The 19,100-nt window shown below is 41.7% G+C and overlaps 1 protein-coding gene across 8 annotated transcripts in view; it reads left to right on the top strand.

Moving 5' to 3' along the window:
• Positions 1-1,751: 1,751 nt before the first annotated feature.
• LOC109870925 (diacylglycerol kinase eta) overlaps positions 1,752-19,100 on the top strand; it is a 72,794-nt gene continuing 55,445 nt past the window's right edge. For 3 of the 8 annotated variants that reach the window (XM_031805867.1, XM_031805869.1, XM_031805865.1), the window contains exon 1: positions 3,027-3,506. In XM_031805867.1, coding sequence (XP_031661727.1) covers positions 3,228-3,506 — 279 coding nt within the window. In that variant the 5' untranslated portion in view covers positions 3,027-3,227. Of the gene's footprint in view, positions 1,985-3,025; positions 3,507-19,100 lie in introns of those variants that run through there. The other 5 variants (XM_031805868.1, XM_031805864.1, XM_031805871.1 and 2 more) reach the window with 3 other exon arrangements.

Genomic DNA, 19,100 nt, shown 5'->3' with positions numbered 1-19,100 from the left:
AGCAAAAACAATTAGCTAAATAAAAAAAGGAAATAGTAACAATAAAAATAAAATAACGAGGATATATACAAGGAGTACCGGTACCGAGTCAATGTGAGGGATACAAGATAGTTGAGGTAATTGAGGTAATATGTACAAGTAGGTAGGTGTAAAAGTGACTGGGCAATCATGATAGATAAAAAAATGGAGTAGTAGCAGCATATGTGAAGAGTATGAAAGTGTGTGTGTGTTTTATGTGTGAGCGTATGTAGTGTGTGTGTGTATGTGTTTGTTGGAGTGTCAGTGTAGTATATGTGAGTGTGTGAGTAGAGTCCAATGAGTGTGCATAGAGCCAGTGCAAGAAAGTCTGTGCTAAAAAAAGTGGTCAATGCAAATAGTCCAGAAAGCCATTTGATTAACTGTTCAGCAGTCTTCTGTTCAGGAGCCTTTTGGTCCCAGACTTGGCGCTCCGGTATCGCTTGCTGTGCGGTATCAGAGAGATCCGTTTGACTTTTGCTGGAGTCTTTGACCATTTTTAGGGCCTTCCTCTGACACCGCCTGGTATAGAGGTCCTGGATGGCAGGGAGCTCGGCCCCATCGATGTACTGGGCCGTACGCATTACCCTCTGCAGCGCCTTATGATTGGATGCCAGTCAGTTGCCATACCAACCAGTGATACAGCCAGTCAAGATGATCTCAATGGTGCAGCTGTAGACGTTTCTGAGGATCTGAGGACCCATGCCAAGGAGTGGAGAGAAAATGTTGCAGTTTTAAAGCAAATTTCCTGCAATTCTACACATTTTGCCTTGATCTATTCCATGTTCATAAGATATCTGGGTGACAAAGAAAATCAGTGGAGGCCCTCTGGAGGTCAGGGGCCTGGGCACGTGCCCTTAGCGCCTGGTCAGTAGCCCTAATTCAGCCATGATTACTACAAGGTTTGGATAGCTGGCTAGACTAATTTACCAAGACATTTATAAATGTTAGCTGACATGGGTAATTGAATGTCAGGGATGTACATAATGAGGAAAACTGCTGATTCAGTACCAAATGTTTTAAATTGCAATCTTTGTGTTCTACTATTCTAACTCCCAAAAGTAAATTGAGACCCCCTAAACTCAGTTCGAGGCCCCCTAGCGGCTGCGGGCCTTATACGCAGTGTGTAGTCAATCTGCTTATAGGCAGAGGAGGCACTGTGTTAAAGCAATCTTTGCTTCTGAATTCGTATAGGCTGAGGGAAGATGGTCCACTTATTCATCAAGACATTTCTGTTTTGTAATTAATTGTTAGTCTATAATTTTTTTTTATGAATTAAATATCTAGACCTAGGCCTAAACATACCTTCAAATGAAATATTGTTATTTTGTCTTGTTTGTGACTATTGTGTACAAGTAAATATTGTCTGAATACATAAATTAATCCTGCTATGCTTCACACTAATTTCGTCTGTAGGCTATTACAAAATATAGAAAGAGTCAACATTCTTCTACCCTCTGTGAAAAATGCTTATATTAAACTACTGTGTGTATCCATAATCATTATATTCTTAATGGGCGAGAGTGAAATTAACTCTGTCAAAATTGTTTAAGGCAGTGTCTTCGTTTTTATGGCGTCACCCTCCTCCCATTGAACCAGTGGCGATGGAAAAGGCAAGGAGGATTGGGGAGGAGGTGCCCCGTTCTCCCTCGGTGCTCCTCCGTGCCATATAAGGGTTTGACTTTATCACGTGGTTGACGAGGCTCAGCCCTTGAACCAGCGGCGAGGGAAGCGGCAGAGAAGATTTTAGAGGAGGTGGTAGAGTGGAGTAATAGGCAACACGGAATTATAGCCTAGGAGGCCTACCTGGTTCAGAACCTCAAACCATATATAGACGGTTTTACGCTAACCAGACAGCTGTATCCATTAATCTGCATATACTATTTCTAGACTGGTTTCCCGGAGCGGACTGAGTGGGACTATGGAAGATGTATACCATTATACTCGTAGCCCTGCATGGGAAGAACTGGTCAGTAGCTTTTGCCAAATTATTTCTAGTGAAATAAGATAGTGTGGTCTTCTTAGTCTTGCCTTTTGTCTACGAGACTAAATACTGAAAGGGAAAAGACAGACGTTTTTCTCCCGTTTTAGAATAATTTCTAAGTAATTTCTTGTCACCATCCAGATCAGTCATTGTTTTTGGAGAACCGAATGCCTTTGCTTTTCTGAGAACTCAACCCCTATTGTCTTTTGCTGTGAAAACAATAGAACAGTCAGATTGATGTTTAACAAAGTTGGTCTTTAGACAAACTAAAAATGTATATGATTATAGTCTCGTTGTCTTTTTCTGAAGTTGCTATTCAAGTGGTTAATGTTATTTTCAAACCTAATCCATGTAGCTACATTATAGACGACTGTTAAATCGGACACTTTTGATGTCAATAGCCTATTCTATTTATTTGATGGTGTTTTTAGATCACATATTTTGTAAGACTGCGGTTTCTCCTGTGACATTATCGCAAAGTGGGCTATCAAGTGGCATTTAGCCTGAGCAATGGAATGGTTTCTCTACAATACAATATATCAATATATCATATATCAGCACAAGAATGTAACCCTTTACCCATAGGCTACATTTTCCGATTCCAAAGTAGGAATAGGCTACCCCCCAGTGCTAATTTGTATCAGTTTTGTTTCATGAGTCGAAAGTGTTCTGACAATCTGTAGACCTATTATAACCGCGCAATATCAAATTGTTTATTATTATCCTATGCCTTTTTTGAATTAATAACATATCATTAGTCAAAATTTGGAAAATAGGCTATTGCTATATCATTATATTTCCTGCCTATGGCTATAGCCCAAAAGACATAGGCCTACAGTTAACATTGCCCATATAGTTTGCATGTTCAATTTGCTCATATTTTTTTGTGGGATTTTGAAATCCGTTACAGTTACAGTATGAGTTGGACTGCTTCTGTTGCGGCCGCTAGGGTATTCCATGGCGATGTCCACCGGTTATTCCATGTCCACCGGTTGTTGGTTGCTGGTGCGTCTGTGTGTGAGGGAGGCAGCCTAGGCGGTCTCTAGCCTCAGTCTGGTCTGAGCATGTAAGATGGAACCATAAACACATCCTGAACTAGGCTTTACCCCAGTAAACCCCACCGCACCGAGACATGCTACGTCCCCATGAGCACAGCTGCGCACGTATGTTCTTGGATATATAGATATCGGTTCTTACAGCGCTAATTAGGGTTGAGAAGAGGGACGAGATGACGGCGAGGAAAGACGCTTTCCAGCCACTGTCCAGCTCTCGCATCCCGGAGAGGAAGGGAGCGGCTGACCGGGGGAAGACTAACCCGGACTGGTCTTATCCTTTTCCGCAACAGGAGCCGGAGAAAGGCCCTTCGACAACGGGGATCCATGCCCATGTGGTGGGGGCTGTCGGGGGCTCCGGGGCCGTGGACGAGTCTTCAGACAGCGAGGGAGAACAAGAAGGCCCGCAGAAACTCATCCGGAAAGTGTCGACCTCCGGACAGCTCAGAAGCAAGGTAAGAAAATAGACTTATCTGTCTTTATTTTTGGTCGCTGTCTCGACTTGATTCTTGTTTTGGAAAAATAAGCTACACGATTTTGTATTGTGCGTCTTTTTCTAGTATTGTATCGGTAGCCCAGTCCATGTTGTTTTTATGGGAGCAAATAAAAGGTAATGACACCCACCTTGACAACCAGCACATGATTCTGACTGTCATACCTTGTAATTTTATGCAACATTTGACCATAGAATAAAATAGATTCGCATAAAATAAATATTGAAAAAAAATCTGTGGAAAGCATTGTGAGCTGTGGAAAGCCAGTGTTCTTTGCTCTACAGGCAGTCTACTTGTTTTGAGATATCAGGAACTCTGCTATTGTAGCCTACCCCCATTCTGTACATGTGTTAAAATAGATTTGAATAGCTTATAACCATTTTCTTTCACATTGTAGAGATGCAAATTATTTATTGGAACTTTTTTGGAACTTTTTTCATGAAACAACTCAAACTGACACTACATGATAACCTACAAATAAGCTAAGACAGAAAAGAGCCACTCAGTTATTGACAGGTCTACTCCACCCCGCCTTCATTATTAAAGTAGGTGTTTATATTTAAACGATAAGGACCTATTGGGCTGGGGAACAGGGCTTTGTTATGGTTATTTACCTACCTGACAATAGAACAAACACTTGAAGTAGGCCAACGTCTTGTCGTAGGTGCGTAGGAGTCTCAAGTAGATTCGTTGAAGAAACTCCTGCACGCTGGGCCTTATTTACCAAAAGATTGTAGGAAAGAGAGTGACATTGTTTGTTTGATAGATGAGGGCCACTGTATGTACAGTAACGAAACGTCTTGCTTCAAGGAATGTTTATATGCATTTAGGTTACACACAGTGTGCAGGGTTCCCTTCACTATAATGGCCGGAGAATAACTCTGGCGTAGTGTCTTTACATACAGTAGAGTAAACAAATGTAGCCTAATGTTTACAAACATTAGGCTACAAAAGGGACAGTATAATAGCACTAGGTAAAGAATTAAGACAAATAGACAAGAGAGATGAAAGATAGATGAAAGGGAAATCGTATGATCAAATATGAGCAATGGAACCAGGGAGGAAAAAGATATCAAAAAAGGAACAGCACACCATCTTGCAGCTAGAGTTTAAAATATATTGTGTTATAGAGATTGATGTCTGTCTATATTGTGTTCTGTAAACATTAGGCCAGTGATCTGTCTTATAACTCTCATAGGATAGCTAAAAAAAATAAGTTGGGCTACAATATGCTGTCCTAACATTCTAAAATGTTACCAAGATGACTGTCCACTGAACCCCCTTTCAACCTCAAAAGAGTCCGAGTTAATCTTACCAAAAATGATAAACCTGTAGCTAATATAGGCTTTTTTGTCATGAACAAGTCTTCACTACCTAATTGTAGATATAGCTACGGTGTTTTGTGGTGGTTGAACCAGTGGCGGTTGGTGCCGTTTAAGATGAGGGAATATTTTTGTTTTGTTTTTATGAGCATGGCCTTATTTCTATTACAGCATATTGGATGACTGTCATTCATATCCATTAACCCAGCTCAATGTAACATCAATAGATTTAGGCTACTACATGATACACACATTTTTCCCTATTCCCATCATGAGGTTGCTACTACCTAGTCAATGAATGAAAGTTTATGAGGTAGGTGCACAAGTTGAGAAAAATGTAAGTAAACAAGGTAACAGACATTGACACGTTCAATACCGCCTTGCACAATATTGCTTGCATCTAGCTGATCTAGGATGTAATCATTCGAGTTTCTATTGGACAAATTCAGGTATGTTTATCCCCGTTTCGTTACGTTTACTTCCATTTAAGAACGTTTTCAACAGAATCGTTGGAATGAATACACCCCTGATCACACGCTAACACAGTTAACTTTCATAACAGTCACATACAAACAGCATGGTCCCTTTGATCGTTGGATAATTCCTTCTCACATCTACGTGCTCTCCTCTTCACCCTTTCCCTTCGCTTGTTGACTTCAGTGCACAACACATCAGCTGTCTGTGACCAGGAAAAAATCATCTTTCCTTCAGATCACATTCGCGATCCGCTACACACAGCCTACATCGTCGTCACCATATTAGCTAACGTCAAGTCAACATAGTTACTAGAACTAGCGCGTTAGTAAACCTGCTACAATCATGCAGTACAGTGTACAGTTAGCGAGCAGTTTAGCAGTTACACCGGCAGGCCCGTTGGCAATAAATGAATAAAACCAAAAGCTTATCTTGACTTGGAAGAGTTCCAGTGTTGGATAGGTAACATAGCATCACTCTCTGTTTAAGCTGAGTGTTTGAGTAGGCTAAATTAGCTAGCTGCATTCACTAGCTAAGTGAAAGTTACAAAAATTACAACTAAATAACTCTCTCACTCTCTCTCTCTCTTGCATCGACTTAATAATGGAAGAAATGTATTTGTTCAAAACGGTTCAATTATTGTCTTTCTCTCTCTTTGAGTAACTACTCACTGCAGTGCTAGCTAGCTGTAGCTTAATGCTTTAAGTACTAGATTCATTCTTGATTGGGTGGGCAAAATGTCAGTTAATGCTGCAAGAGAACTGATAGGTTGGAGGACGTCCTCTTGAAAGAGTCATCATTACTGTGTAAGTCTATAAAAAGGGGTGAGAACCATGAGCCTCCTAGGTTTTGTATTGAAGTCAATGTTCCCAGAGGAGAACAGAAGCTAGCTGTCTATAGATACAAAACAAAAATGTGAAGAACATAAATCAATCAATTCTAATTAGCACACGTATGCAGCACATAGTATTTGTTTTACAGTCCTTCTTTGGGGGGCAGAATTGGCATCTCCTCTTTTTACCTGCCCAAGCTGCAGCCTCAAGTGGATCAGGACAAGATTCAGCCCCCTGAACTGCTTTCACAAGTGCTGCAGAGGCTGCTGTGCAGGGGAGGCGCTCCCTTCTTTGAATGTGTGGGGTTACAAGTGCCTTTCCCAGCTGCTCCAGGAACACCCTCCTTTTGTTCCGCTTATCAGGCATCCAGGTAGGGTTGATCTCGTTCTATATCACAAAGGCATTGTATGAGGACACATCAATGATGTTATGGAAGATGACCAGGGGCCAGCGGACAGTCATCCTCCTGCAGCTGGAAGTTCAAATCACCTTGTCTAGGTTGTCCACACTTCCTTTGTTGTGGTTGTTGTCCAGGATGATGGCTGGCTTCCTGTCCTCACAATCACTGATCTCAGCCGTTTGTGCAGTGTGCTCAGGAGGACCACATTCTTGTTCCTTTTTGTGAGGTTAGAAACTAGAGTGGTGGTGGCGGTGAAGGCAAAGTTTGATGAGAAGGTCTCTCTCCCCCTTGTTGTTAGGAGTGCAGGGGGAGCTCAGGCTTGTTCTTTCTAACTGCGCCAACCATGGTGATCTTCCTCTTCAGGAGCTGCTGGCTGGGTTCATAAGAGGTGAAGAAATTGTCAGACATGACATTATGCCCCCTCAGTCATCTGTCACATCAAGCACAACCCACATCCCCTGGTAGACTTGCATCTTCCAAGCTTAGCTGGATTGTGCTTCACAGGCCACCCATATCTTGATGCCATACTTTGCTGGCTTCCTGGGCATATACTGCCGGAAAAAACAGTGACCTTTTGACAATAGAGATTACTATCAGTAATTAGTATCTGTGTCACAGAAACCATTCACATAAATTAATGATATTACAGCGATACATAATAAGATTAACAGTGAAAATCACTTCCATTACAGATATGAAAATAAAAATGGACCTCTGAATGGTACCAGTTGCTCATCCACTGTTAATTCAGGCCCAGGGTTGTAGAGGCAGACGCTCCACCCACTTCTCCCAGACCTCTCTTAGAGAGTTTGTCTCTCACACGATCTTGACTCACAGTTATCAAATCGTAGCCTCCTTATGACATTTTGTGCCGCCTTCCTGCCCTGGTTGTCATATGGTGACGAGGACCATATTATTTTGCTGTTCTTTAACAAAAATGTCTCTCTTTCAGCTTGGGGGATTTCTTCTTCATCTGAAGATGATGCGTCGTGCTCTGGGTTGTATTCTTCCCCATCATCTTCTTCAGATACCTCCTCCTCTTCTAAATCATTGTTCTCTTGTTCCTCCTGGACATCTGAAAAATCTGATCTCCGACCTGTTGGGCACTGAAACATGCACTCATGGCTTCAGAAAAGAGAGAACTGACTGCAGTCTCTGACTGCATGCCCCATCAGTAAACAATGCTTTCAAGACATTTTTATTTTGTCTGAAATGTTGTTCATTTTGTCTGAAATTGTTTTCATTTTGTCTGTGAACCTGAGTCATGTTTTTCTAATGTTGTGGTCACTCTAGGAAAAGTAATCAAATTTCAAGTTGAAAAAATATAATTTGGGGGTTTTTGTTTTAAGGTGTTTGTGTGTGAGTAATGTATACATGGTGTGTGGAATGTAGTTTGAATGTTTACAATAGCTAGAGAAATGGTCAGAGATGGTCAGATGAGAGCGAGAGAGACAGACTGAATGAGTGACCTGTATATATGTCTGTCTACCTGCGTGTGTCCCACTCCCAGGGCAGTAGATGGTTTATGTGTGTGTGTGTGTGTGCACAGAAGGGAATTAATGGAGCAGCACGCTGGCTCTGATTGTTGTTCCGAATATGGTTGTTTGCTCAACCCATGGATGCAGTGTGTGTGTGTGTCTGTGTGTGTGTGGTGTGTGTGTTTGCTCACTGCCTGCATCTCTGTCTGAGGAGATTCTGCCCCTCTCCTCCCACCATCTCTCTGGTTGCCCAGGACTACTACCACATCCCTGTCCCCTGATTGGCTGGCGCCATGGCAACGCTGCCTGAGGAAGACCTCGGTAGGCCAAGAGACATTGTATCATGGGTGTTCTGTTCTGCCGTGTGTTATAGACAGTAATTACCAGGTTTCACCCAGCTAATGATAATATGGTCATTTAGCTTTAGCATATGCTATTATTCAAATCACCATACTATAAGTAGCCTATAGTAAGTACTGTACATAGTAGGTACTATACAGTTAGTAAGTTAAGTTAGTAAGACCATGGTTCCTCAGTATATGACCCACGTCTCTGGTGTTGCAAAGACTACGTACATCTAACCAACTTGGACTTACTGTCTAGGGTTTTTGCTTCTAACTGAAACGGAGTTGTACTTATAGCTAGTGATCTGTGAAAGTGCCCATTTGTGCTTAGTTTATTCAAGTTTTTTTGTTGCCAACTGTAGGTCGGATTCTGGATTGGTGTCATGACAACAAGATATCTAACAGCCACAGGGAAAGAAGCCCAGAACACAGGCGAACACACGCACCTACAGACACACACACACACACGAAAACTGGATAGCACATCACCTGGGGCTGAGTCTGTTGGTTAGTTGGTTAGTTGCGTATTTATATACTAGATTCTTAACAGCGCTCACTGTAATAGATCTACTGCTGTACATATCATTCTTAGTATATCTGTTTGGTTTATGTAAGCATAAATTGAATTTGGATTACTGATACAGTGTTATTTGGGTTGTTAATTGGATATCATTCTGACATTCTTGATTTCTTGTTTCTAGTTTTTGATGATTAATTATTTGTGTACTTGTTTGACATTTTCCTCTACTGTTAGGAGCCAGTAACACAAGCATTTCACTGCACCCCGCTATACAAACTGCTAAACTGTGTACGCGACCAACACACTTTGATTTGGTTTGAGTCCACCACTGACATAGAGAAAGAGAGAGAGGGACAGAGGGAGAGAAGTAACAGCTCGTTCTTCATCCACCAGATCCACCTTACTCGTTGTAGAATTGGGCTGAACACTACCATTGACTCTGGATGTGAGCATCTGATTCTCGTTATGAGCTGTCGGTTATTATTCAATTGGATATCTAAACAATAGTATATCACTTTTTGAGAGTTTGTTATGTCTGGAATAGTAAAATATCAACATGAGTAAATAACACTGATTGGTATTTAGCTCTACCTACATGTACATATTACCTCGACTAACCTAACTGCCCCTGCACATTGACTCTGTACTGGTACCCTGTGTAAAATAGCCTCGCTACTGTTATTTTACTGCTGCTCTTTAATGATTCGTTCTTTTTCTATTTATTTATTTTGACTTACTTCTTTTTTCACTTAACACTTATTTTTCTTAAAACTGCATTGTTGATTAACCGCCTGTCAGTAAGCATTTCGCTGTAAGGTCTACACCTGTTGTACTCTGTGCATGTCACAAATAACATTTGATTTCATTTATATAATTATAGTGAGATGAACTTGATGATTATATTATAATGAGAAGTATACTGTAGTCTTTCTTATCCTGACAGTCTGAGAGTGGATGGGAAAGGAAAGAGAAAGGGGGATACCTAGTCATTTGTACAACTGAATGCATTCAACTGAAAGGTGTCTTCCGCATTTAACCCAACCCCTCTGAATCAGAGAGGTGCGGGGGGCTGCCTTATTGTCCCTGTTCTGTAAGCACTAATGGGCCATGCATGGAGGGAACCTGATACTGCCATTGGAAAACTAAGTGTCTGTCACTCAGATGTCCATGACTGTGTGTGTGTGTTTATGTGTGTGTGTCCAATCCAAAAATCCCTGCACTTAGCAGACAAACCTAGACACAACTGTCACAAAACACAAAATTCCTGGCAGTTTGTGATGGGTGAACTGAGCTCAGTGAGCTGAATCTTTACAATGTGTGTGTGTGTGTGTGTGTGTGTGTGTGAGTCGTAATACATGCAGACCGTTGGTAATTGAAAGCACAGAGAGAGAGAGGGAGTGTCTGGGCCTCGGTGACACTGTCTTTATTCACATCTATTTCCTAGTCATCCTGTGTGTGCGTGCTGGTGCTAAGAGAGGTCTGTATTGTAGAGACAAAACCGTCTTTTAGAGATAGTAACAACCTAAACACATTAGGTTGTTAGTGCGTCTCTCCTCCCCTTCGCCGCCCCTTCTCTCTCCTTCCTTCTCCTCTTGCGAGCCTTCCTCTGTGCAGTCACTTGCTGTTTTTTTTGTTTTTTTCCTCCCGCCCTTCTCCAGCATCCTCTGCTGGAGGGAGGTAATTCTAAGCCTGTGTTCTGTTCTGCCTCCCCCTCACACACAACGATACAGTGTCGTTAGAGACAGGAAAATTAGCCAGCAACCGCTGACGAGGTGTAATCCCCACCGCCCTCCAAAGCCTCAGTTTAAGGTTTCACTGATAGGTCTATTTATTTTATCTAGAGCAGTGGCGTGTCCAGGGGGTGGCACAGGGTGGCCCTAGTGGAGGCTGCTGAGGGGAGGACGGCTCATAATAATGTCTGGAACAGAGCGAATGGAATGGCATCAAACACACAGAAACCATGTGTTTGATTTATTTGATACCATTCCACTTATTCCGCCCTAGCCATTTCCACGAGCCAGTCCTCCCCAATCAAGGTGCCCCCCCCCCCCTCCTGGAAACCCCAGTGGCCCACCCATAAATCCAGAATATATTGATGATTTTGACTCATCAATCTCACTGGAGAAAGCATCCGAGAGAGCGAAACAGCGACCCTCTGTCATAGTATGTGTAGCCCATGTATCTGATGCTGTCTTGCCAAAAATAATATTACATGTCATGTGAATTTTACCATGAGAAATGTTCCAAAAACACATTTTCAAATCGTGTAATTCTCCACAATGTGAAATCATGTGGTTCAACATGTAATAACATGAAACTACACTGTTAGCAATTGCTGTTAATTTTGCGTAATATTTTACGATACATTGCTACAGTAATAGGATACTATATTAGTGTTTTGCTATATATTTACTGTCAATTGCAATACACTTGGGTAGGTTACTTTTTTGGCCCGTCCTGCAAATGAACTTGGCATGCCTTACTTGTAATTGCATTTAATTTAAGTATAGTTTAGATGGACTTATTATTTTATAGTAAGTTAACAGCTACTAATTTGCAGTGAAAATATTGGAATAGCTTTTAATGTATTTCTACAGTTGAACTGTATTTTGAAAGTAAATATACAACAACAAACTGTATTCAGGAAATAGACAGGAAATCCAATTCTACATACAATTATTTTCAATGCTGAAAAATTTGATCTACGTTCTGAATTGATTGGACTTTAACTCAACATTAGTTAGCACACTTGAGATACAACCACACCTGAGATTTGAACTCACAACCTCTTGGATGTCAGCAACCTGAATATCCTGCTTTGCCACTAGGTCTGTCACCATGACAGAGACCGACCACGGATTTATTGGGAAGAATACATTTCTGCACTTTCCCTGAATCAAGTCAATAATTGTGCGATTATCACCAACGAAAAAGTAGCAGTGCTCAGGGACACATGAAGGCCTAGATTCAATCAGAGCAAGTGTAAACACGCGATAGCTGGTGTTTTGGCAGTGTCGGAAGTGTAACTGCATTACGGTACAGTGTTGTTCTCTGGTGTATAGAAAGGTCAAAGGGACACAAGGTACCTTCATACACATATGTGACCAACCGCCTTGATTCGGTATTATGTAGCAAATTAAAATTATAATTATTTTTTTACATTGGATAAAAGTAGAGACAAAATGGTATATCATACACTGCATTTGAGGAACAATGGGAAAGTAATTCTGCTATGAAAGTTGTAACCCCACTTTTTCAGAAAAATGGCCCTTGAATGTTTTGGTACACCTACTGAAGAGCTCTTTTGTCTACACCCATTCAGCATTGTTCACACCCTCTTAAGCCTTAGCCCCACCCATCTCTTTAAGGAGTCACATGTCAAATCAAATCCAATTTTATTGGTCACATACACATGGTTAGCAGATGTTGTTGTGAGTGTTGTGAAATGCTTATGCTTCTACATCTGAGAGTGCAGCAGTATCTAACAGGTCATATCTAACAATTCCACAACAAAACCTAATACACACAATCTAGTAAAGGAATGAGATAAGAATATATAATTATAAAATATATGGTTGAGCAATGACAGAGCGGCTAAGATGCAAAAGATAGTGTAGTATACAGTATATATATATATATATATATATATATATATATATATATATATATATATATATGAGATAAGTAATGCAAGATATGTAAACATTATTAAAGTGGCATTATTAAAGTGACATTATTAAGGTGACTAGTGTTCCATTTATTAAAGTGGCCAATGATATCAAGTCTGTAGGTAGGCAGCTGCCTCTCTGTGTTAGTGATGGCTGTTTAACAATCTGGTGGCCTTGAGATAGAAGCTGTTTTTCAATCTCTCTGTCCCAGCTTTGATGCACCTGTACTGACCTCGCCTTCTGCATGGAAGTGGGGTAAACAGGCAGTGGCTCGGGTGGTTATTGTCCTTGATGATCTTTTTTTGCCTTCCTGTGACATTGGATGTTGTAGGTGTCCTGGAGGGCAGGTAGTTTGCCCCCTGTGATGCGTTATGCAGATCGTACCACCCTCTGAAGAGACCTGCGGTTGTGGGTTTTTGGTGACAAGACACATTTTTTCAGCCTCCTGAGGTTGTGTGTGTGAGGTCATGTGCTGAAGGTCATGTAGTGCGGTAGGTAAAGATTAAGACTAAAAGTAGTAGCCTACAATAAGTAAACATTTCAGGTAAGCAGAAAGTGTCCAGATAAATATATTTTTCCATGGCTTAAACCAACTAATCTTGTAATTGAACAATTGTATTTGTATTTACACGTTTGTTATTAAGGCACATCAAATTTAAAAGGCATTTCTGCCCAAAAAAAGCATTTTGATAAAAAATTGAAATAAACGTTTGTCAGATGTTGTCACATTAACTTCACATTAAATCACGTGATAACATGAGAAATTCATGTGTTTTTTCCCCTAATGGGTGTGTGTTATTGTAAAAGAGTATAAAGCCAAGTTCAGATACAAGAGACGAGACTCACAATGGTCTTAAGGACTTTTAGAACAAAGTTGGCTTGATCTGAACAGTCCTGGAGTTTCCAAAATTCAACGTTTCAAATCTTAGCTGAAGACTTGCGATGAGACAGGTTCCTTTATGTAACGTAGGCGCAGGGAGTCAGGAAACAAGTTCAGTTATTGAGTTTAATAATAATTAACATGGAACTATAAACAATAATACCTGAAGACTACTAACAGAAGAGTACTATATAAAGCAGGCCTGGGCAATTCCAGTCCTCAGGGGCCTGATTGGTGTCACACTTTCCCCCCCATCCTTAGCAAACACACCTGATTTAAACTAATAGAATTTTTAACTGAAGATCAATACTAGTTGATTATTGGAGTCAGGTGTGTTCGCTGGGTCTGGGGCAAAAGTGTGACACCAATCAGGCCCCCAGGACTGATATAAAGGGTGTGTAATCAAGGGAGTAATTAAGAACATTGTTCCAGACCTCTTCTGCGCGCCTGAACCACTCACCGCAGGAGCTTCGGTCTGGCTCGGGGTCCTCGGAGCCAGGGCTGGCTGATAACCCAGAACACACTGGAAGGGAGTCAGCCCGGTAGAGGAGTGACGCAATGAATTCTGAGTGTATTCCGCCCAGGGAAGGAATCGGGCCCACTCCCCCTGCTGGTCCTGGCGGTGTCTTCTCAGGATCCTCCGTTGAGCACCGGAGAGGGGAGTGGGAGTAAACGCAACCCTTTAGCCAATCAGAGAACAGTTCTCTGACGTTCTGTGTTCAGACAAAGCAGCCAGCTAACTAGCCAAGCAGACAGCTAGATAGCTGTTTTTCAGCAATAATACTGTAGCTAGCCTAGCTTGCTGATATTTCTCTGACAAGTCAGAAAGTGTATAGTGTTTCTGGTTTATTCACGAAACTCGTTTGCTACAATACCTTACAACAAGGGACAACTTTGTTTCAAAGTTTCATCACGTCATTGAAAGAAGCACCATTACCGTGGAAACGGTCGCAACTGTGCATCTCGTCTTATTGATCTGAGCGCCCTCCAGTCAGCTGTTCTACAACACACAATTATAAAACGTTCTAGTTTTGTCTTGTCTCGTCTTCTGTTGTAGGGTTGAACCAGGGTTTACAGAATTGAACGTGAAGATATGCCGAATCAGCTATCTTGTGTGAATTTGTTACATTATTCTTAGAGGAGGCTACTATAATTGGCAGGTAGCCTAGCGGTTAAGGGTATTGGGCCAGTAACTGAAAGGTTGCTGGTTTGAATCCCTAAGCCGACAAAAGTGGGAAAATCTGCTGTTCTCCCCTTGAGCAAGGCAGTTAACCCCCAACAACAACTGGGTGCTGTTGATGTCGTTTAAGGCAGCCCCCTCCTCTGATCTGGAGGGGATGGGTTAAATGTGGAAGACACATTTTGATTGAATGCATTCAGTTGTGCAACTTACCAGGTATCCCCTTTCCCTACATCTGGTTTGACAGGCCTAAAGCAGAAACATGTGTCCCCATGAAGACATAGCTCAGGCCTTCAGTAAAACTGTCTCGTTATACAGACTCCGGTCAGCTCAAAAACAACCTCTTGGCTCTTTATGAATGGAGGAATTGAAGTGTAGCCTACTGTGTATTTGGATTAGAGGTCGACCGATTATGATTACGCCGATACCGATTATTGGAGAACAAAAAAAGCCGATACCGATTAATCGTCCGACTTAATTTTTTATTTATTTATTTTATTTATATATATATACACACACACACACACACACACACACACACACACACACACACACACACACACACACACACACACACACACACACACACACACACACACACACACACACACACACACACACACACGTTTTTGTAATAATGACAATTACAACAATACTGAATGAACAATGAACATTTTAATTTTAACTTAATATAATACATATTATGGGCTTTTGGATGGGTGTTCTTAAGGTGATTCCACAGGTTGGTGGTATTTTTTGATTTAGCCGTTGCTGACCCCATGCTTACCTCTTTATCACAAATAAGACACCTTGCTTTCCCTGGTGCCAATTCCATGTAATAGTCCCACACTGGTGCTCTGCTTTTCTCTGCCATCTGTAAAACACACACACAGCTCTGAAGTGACAATGATACTGAAGAGTCTGCTTAGGAGACAAATACTCTCAACTGTTTGAATAAAAAGAGAGTTTAAGTTAACTGGGATGAATGTTGAAAACAAAAACTGTAATTTCTATATGCAGGAAAATCTTTTTTAATAATGGGCATGGTAAGAATTGACTACCAAAGTGCGAGTCATAATTCCCATGACACCTTCTAGCAAAATCTGAAAAGCGGTTCCTTCATTCATTTATTCCATAGGATATTTTTAGATTCACTTAAAATAAGGTCTGTGTTTCGTGTAGGCTTACACCACCTTGCCAATTTTATAACTGTGTAGATATCCATAGGACAAGGTAACTCTGATCAATATTGGCTAAATATAAGCGAAGATCATTTTTTTTGTAGAGTGGATTTATGAAAATATGTTGACAAACGTTACCTTATCCTAGTGAGATTTACACGGGTACCAAAACGCTGAGGTGGTTTAAGCACGAAACACAGACCTTATTTGAAGTAGATCAAGACATCCTCTATGGAAGACATGAACGGTAAAATAACAAAGGAACCCCTTTGAAGTTCAGCCGCAAGTTATTACAGGAATTATAACGCGTCGACTATTTCTCTCTAAACCATATACCTTTGACTATTACGAGCCTGCTGCTGCCTACCACCCCTCAGTCAGACTGCTCTATCAAATATCAAATCATAGACTTAACTCTAATAAACACACAGAAATACGAGCCTTAGGTCAAATCTGGAAACTATCACCTCGAAAACAAAACGTTTATTCCGTTCTGTATTTTATCTAATGGGTGGCATCCATGAGTCTAAATATTCCTGTTACATTGCACAACCTTCAATGTTATGTCATAATTACGTAAAATTCTGGTATATTAGTTCGCACAGAGCCAGGCGGCCCAAACTGTTGCATATACCCTGATTCTGCGTGCAATGAACGCAAGAGGTGACACAATTTCACCTGGTTAATATTGCCTGCTTTCTTTTAGCTAAATATGCAGGTTTAAAAATATATACTTGGGTATTGATTTTAAGAAAGGCATTGATGTTTATGGTTAAGGACACATTGGAGCAACGACAGTCGTTGATTGATTGTTTTTTATAAGATAAGTTTAATGCTAGCTAGCAACTTACCTTGGCTTACTGCATTCGCGTAACAGGCAGGCTCCTCGTGGAGTGCAATGTAATCAGGTGGTTAGAGCGTTGGACTAGTTGACTGTAAGGTTGCAAGATTGAATACCCCGAGCTGACAAGGTAAAAATCTGTCGTTCTGCCCCTGAACGAGGCAGTTAACCCACCGTTCTTAGGCCGTCATTGAAAATAAGAATGTGTTCTTAACTGACTTGCCTAGTAAAATAAAGGTGTAAAAAAAGAATTGGCGCCCAAAAATACCGATTTCCGATTGTTATGAAAACTTGAAATCGTCCCTAATTAATCGGCCATTCCGATTAATCGGTCGACCTCTAATTTGGATCCGAGCTACAATGCTCAGTGACTGATTTTCTGAACCTGAAAAAATCATTCATCATTCTATGCCACTTCCTGTCCATTGAACTGGACTATTGTACTAGAATCTCAAACATCTCCCTTCTTAGACCGCGCGCGCACTACCATATGGAACTGTCCTTTTTAGCATGGCCAGCATGACGTTAGGAGCTATAGGAGCTGATTTGTGTCACTGTAGCAGGCTTGTGGCTAGGGGCATATGGCTGGTGTTAGGAGCTGGTTTATGTCCTAACTGTAGCAGGCAGACTAGAGGCTGGATATGATATCCTCAGGGACAGGATGCAGGCCTGTTCTTTTCATTTACCCTTTCAGGGAACTCCTGCCTGCTCCGCTCTTATCCCCCAGCACAGCTGCTGGACTCATTGGAGCTCAGCCTTTGTCCATTGTGTGTGTGTGTGTTTCAATATTCAGGCCAGGGAGAGGTGTGTGTGCGTGTACATTACTTGGTGGTAAGGTTAGTTCAATTCTGTCTGGCAGCCCTGCCCTCCCCAGTAACAGGGGAATGTGTGTGTGTGTGTGTGTGTGTGTGTGTGCGTGTGTAGCAGAGGAATAGGCTAATAATAGATTGCTTCTGGCCCAGTTGGCCACAGGAAGGAGATGGAGACAAGGAGAGGAACTATGGGGGCCAAAGAGGAACAAACTAGAAAATAGAACTGCAAACTGGAGCAAAGCTACTTTTTCTCTCGCCTGGCATAAAAGTTATACTTCTGACTTTGTTATGAGGGACTTTTGCAGCCGTCTTGCTCTCCATCCCCATCTCCACTCTGGCCTCTTTTCCTAGTAGAAGAATACGTACAAGCTGGTTTGCAAAGCTTGTTTCAGCCTTGTCCAATATTTCAAGTAAAGTATGTATAGGATGTTACACAAAGTATAATATGTAAACAGTGGTGTTTATAACTTTGCACTCTAAACGTGTAGTCATCGTACTGTGGTTCTGGTAGTTTTACCCTCTTGCTCCTATCCTCTTTCTCAGTCATGGGGCTCTCATGATGTCTCTCGGTCTCTGATTGGATTAGCCATGCAGCCTGCTGATTGGACAGTGAGCTCATCTGTGTAGACCTGCTCTGACCTTTAGATGAGTGATTTGAACGCATTATGAGAGGAGAAACACTCCTTCATGTAGTGTCAGGACCATTGTCTATGTGTGTGTAGCACATTTACCAGAAGTGACAAGACCCCTTTTTCGGTTACCTACCCACCCACCCACCTACCTACCTACCTACCTACCTACCTACCTACCTACCTACCTACCTACCTACCCACCCACCCACCCACCTACCTACCTACCTACCTACCTACCTACCTACCTACCTACCCACCCCAGTCCCATTGTAAAGGAAGTTTCTAGTGCAGACCTTACTTGCCCACCTACCTACCTCCCCTAGTGGTTCTATAACAAGGCTATGACTTCATACGCCATGCCTGTCCCTTGGTATTTCAATCCTTACGTGCTGGTTCTTTGATAGTCGTCACAGGCGAGCAACGGTTGCCTTATAAGGTAGTCCGTAATGTGGTATTTCACCTTAATCCAGTTGAGGTATTTAGGCTTTAAACTCTGCTACATAAAGGGAGGGAATTAATATTTGAAGCATGTAAACATGTTCGGCTTGGGGCCTCTCTGCATGGGCTAGAAGTAGAAGCTGCCCTTAACCACAGATCTAGGGTCAGAACCTTGCTCAACTCTGGTCACATTGCCAATGTTCGCAGAGGTTCTTTATGTTTTCCCCTTTACTGGAAATCAGTCATTTTTAAGTAATTTGCTCAAAATACTGTCCTTTACAAAACGTGCAGTTAGTGATAGCGAGGGTATGTGTTGTTAGCCGTTGTCTGTGTTAGTTAGCGAGACAGTGAGTTAGCTACAGCCAGGCTTGTGTTAGTTAGCGAGACAGTGAGTTAGCTACAGCCAGGCTTGTGTTAGTTAGCGAGACCCAGGCTTGTGTTAGTTAGCGAGACAGTGAGTTAGCTACAGCCAGACTTGTGTTAGTTAGCGAGACAGTGAGTTAGCTACAGCCAGGCTTGTGTTAGTTAGCGAGACAGTGAGTTAGCTACAGC

The sequence above is a fragment of the Oncorhynchus kisutch genome, linkage group LG26 (genome assembly GCF_002021735.2).
Source record: "Oncorhynchus kisutch isolate 150728-3 linkage group LG26, Okis_V2, whole genome shotgun sequence".
Lineage (NCBI taxonomy): Eukaryota > Metazoa > Chordata > Actinopteri > Salmoniformes > Salmonidae > Oncorhynchus > Oncorhynchus kisutch.
The sequence above is the reverse complement of the archived record's forward strand: the minus strand, read 5'-3'. Positions and strand labels throughout refer to the sequence as shown.